This window comes from Physeter macrocephalus, chromosome 2, assembly GCF_002837175.3.
Source record: "Physeter macrocephalus isolate SW-GA chromosome 2, ASM283717v5, whole genome shotgun sequence".
Taxonomy (NCBI): Eukaryota; Metazoa; Chordata; class Mammalia; order Artiodactyla; family Physeteridae; genus Physeter; species Physeter macrocephalus.
The window spans coordinates 22,813,705-22,816,960 of NC_041215.1; the positions used below are offsets into that span (position 1 = coordinate 22,813,705).

At 60.4% G+C, this 3,256-nt stretch overlaps 1 protein-coding gene across 1 annotated transcript in view; it reads right to left on the reverse strand.

Annotated features, from left to right (window-relative positions):
- Positions 1–1,491: 1,491 nt before the first annotated feature.
- PLK5 (polo like kinase 5 (inactive)) overlaps positions 1,492–3,256 on the reverse strand; it is a 7,711-nt gene continuing 5,946 nt past the window's right edge. The window contains 2 exon segments of the mRNA XM_028500850.1: positions 1,492–1,671; positions 2,546–2,656. Of these exon segments, the coding sequence (XP_028356651.1) occupies positions 1,492–1,671; positions 2,546–2,656 (291 nt within the window).

A 3,256-nucleotide genomic window follows, 5' to 3' on the forward strand; every position in this document is an offset into this window, starting at 1 on the left:
TGGAATAGTTGTGGCGCCAGTGGCCCCAGCTGACCTGGAGCGAAGTCAGGCCATAGAGGGTTACGGAGGCAGCAGGGACTTGGGGCATGGAGACCACCCCCCTGCAGTCTGGCCCCAAGAGCAAGAGGAAGAGCTGTGGCCGCCCCCACCCCAACCTCCGCCAAGGGGTCTATGGTGGTGGGCGTGCGTCCTCGGGAAGGAGGTGGGACCTGGAGCCTGAGTGAGGGTCCCGACAGGGGTGGGCAAAAGGGGTGTTGGCCTGGCGTCTGTAAGGAATTGGGGGGCCTCTGGGGAGCTGCAGGGAGTGGGCTTGTCAGTTTGCTCCTGAAATAAGAGGAGAGAAGGGCCCCAAAGGGCCCAGGTGCCCAGGAGCTTGGCAGGGGATCGTGGAGATTGGGTGGCTGAAGGACCCACGAGGGGAGGGTCAGGCCCAGGGCAGAAGCCCAAATCCAGACCAGCCAAAGCCAGCCCCCTGGAGGGGGTTTCTGAAGATGCAATGGTTAACAGGGTGGCCCCCCAACCATGGGCAGGGCTGTCACCCATGCTGGTCTGAGGAAGTGCTGTCCCAGGACTTTCCAGAAACACCTGAGGAGTCTGCTTACTGCTGAGTACAGGGTTGTGAACATTGTAAGTGTGAGGCCAGAGACACTGCAGCCCTCGCGGAGAGAGATGGCCAGGCCAGGATGAATTCCTTACCTTGCCGTCTGAGGCCCTGGATGCAGTCCTGCCTGAAGGTCATGTGTCCCAACCTCTGTTACAGGCACCAATAAGCTCTTCTTCTTTGTTTCAGCCGCTGTGAGTTGGAATAACTGAAACTCACAACCACCCACAGGGACCACATTCTCAGTCAGGGAGCTGGAAAGCATTTCCGGGGGGGTGGGGAGGAGGGGAAGCAAGTGAAGTGTGCTGGGCGCCCAGCTCCCTCACGCCAAGGCCTGGCCAGTGTCCTGAGTGCAAGCTCTCGTCCCCCTTGGCAATTGGCTCTCTTGGTTCACAGGTCCAGCACACCAGGGTGACCCTGGTCCAGTGTCTTGTCCCGGCATGACATGGGTCACCATCTTCCCAGACTCCAACATCTGTGTCCTCACTGCCCAGCAGTTGAGCGAATGTTCCATATTTTAGATTTTTGGTCACGGCAGAGCCCCACTCTAGTAAGAATTTCTGTGTTGGTGAAAATCTGGCCTGTCTCTGCCACAGAGAACAGCGGGCTCAGATCATGGTGCCCCCTTGCCAAAGCTCCTCAAATTCCCCCAAAGAGAGGCCGACGGCAGGCTGCAGAGTCAAGTTCACTTTAATGAAAAAAGAACAAACCCAAACACAAGTCTGGGTTGAACAGTCATGCCACGAGGCAAGGACCCCCACCTCCTATACCCCCTGCACGCTCCCCATGCTGTCCCCGAGGACGTCCCCTCTGGGGGAGCAAGGGGGACAGAAATGGAGCCTGGGTCCCGGGCGTCAACATGCAGAGGTCCACCTTGACCCTCAGGGAAGCTAGATGCTCTGAAGCATGCGGATCGCGTGCTGAAGATGCTGGCGGGCAGCAGAGCCGTGGCTCCGCAGGACGCCCAGCCGGTAGGAGGTGCCGGGCTGGCCCTGTTCCCAGACCGTGAGCCGCAGCTCTTCACACCCACCACTCAGCACGAGCTGAGCCTGGTCTCCGCTGCAGCTGACCTACCAAGGCGGGAGGAGCTGGGTCCGAGGGGAGAAGGGGCCCCGGCCCTCGGAGGACAAGTGGATAGGAGACTGAGGTCCCCCTGATCTGAGTCTCAGTGGCTGCCCCACCCACAGGAACTCAGGGTCAGGAGCCCAGGGCTCTACCACACAGGCAGGGAAACTGAGGCTCATATGGGACTCCCCCGCCCAGAGCTGCCCAGTGAGACCTCCTACTCTTAAGCCTGTGCCCCGGGGAACAGCAACTCCTCATGGGTGCCAGCTTCCACAGCTGCTGGGCAGGGCCATTTGAAGACAATCCTCTCTAAGACCCGGCCCAGACCAGGGTACTCTGGTCTGAACAGAGAGTGGATTTTTACTATAAAATAAAATCATACTCATTTTTAAAAATAATAAGTATTGTATACTGGTGCGTTTGAAATCTGTTTCAGGAGTGCCTATGATGTCCCAGGGATTGCTAGGACTGCGCAGGAAAACCTAAAAATGATTCTGTAACAAAATGACATTTCGGGGCTTCCCTGGCGGCGCAGTGGTTGGGAGTCCGCCTGCCGATGCAGGGGACGCGGGTTCGCGCCCCGGTCCGGGAGGATCCCGCATGCCGCGGAGCGGCTGGGCCCGTGAGCCGTGGCCGCTGGGCCTGCGCGTCCGGAGCCTGTGCTCCGCAACGGGAGAGGCCACAACAGTGAGAGGCCCGTGCACCGCAAAAAAGAAAAAAAAAATGATATTTCAACAGCTGCTCCAGGTAACCACACAGGACTATGACCCTAAGGGACATTTTGCTGTCATCCAGACACATTTTATTTCCGATTTTCCTGGGGCTGCCCCCAGAAGCGTGCAATGTAACAGCCCTGTGCGGGGGGGGACCCTCACTCACCTGCACCGTCCCATCACTGAAGAGCAGGAGCGCGGCCCGCTCGGACACCAGGAAGCGCAGCAGGCAGAGGCTGGGGGCTGCCGGCCTGGTGGCTGTGGACAGGCCCCCCTCCTGCGGACAGACCCAGCCACGGGGCCTCAGGGCCAAGGGCTGCCACCGCCTGGCACACCCCCCAGCCCCATCCAGCCCTCACCTCTCGCAGCCGCCGCTGCATGTATCGGGCAAAGAGCCGAAGGACGGCCAGCTTGGCGCCCAGCAAGCTGGGCACGTCCCTCAGGGCGAACGTCTCCAGCTTTCCCCGGTCGGGCATGTAGATGACTTGGCTGATGGGGGTGGGGGGTTGCACAGGACGGTGCCAGCTGTCAGGACCTCCGTCCCGGGCACCTCACACCCGAGGACGCCTTCTCACACGGCCGTCTCTTGGACCATGATGTGAAACCAGCTCTGCACGGACCAGCCCTCTCTGTCCATCCAGCCCCGGCCCCTCCCCTGAACTCCAGACCCCTGGAGCCACGGACTCAGCCTGTCCACGCTGAGATCCTGATGGGCCGCCACACCTACTTAGCCTGCACTCTAGACCCCGCCAGCCACAACTACTGAGGCTGTGCGCCACAACTACTGAAGCCCACCTGCCTAGAGCCCGTGCTCCGCAACAAGAGGAGCCACCACCATGAGAAGCCCATGCACCACAACGAAGAGTAGCCCCCGCTC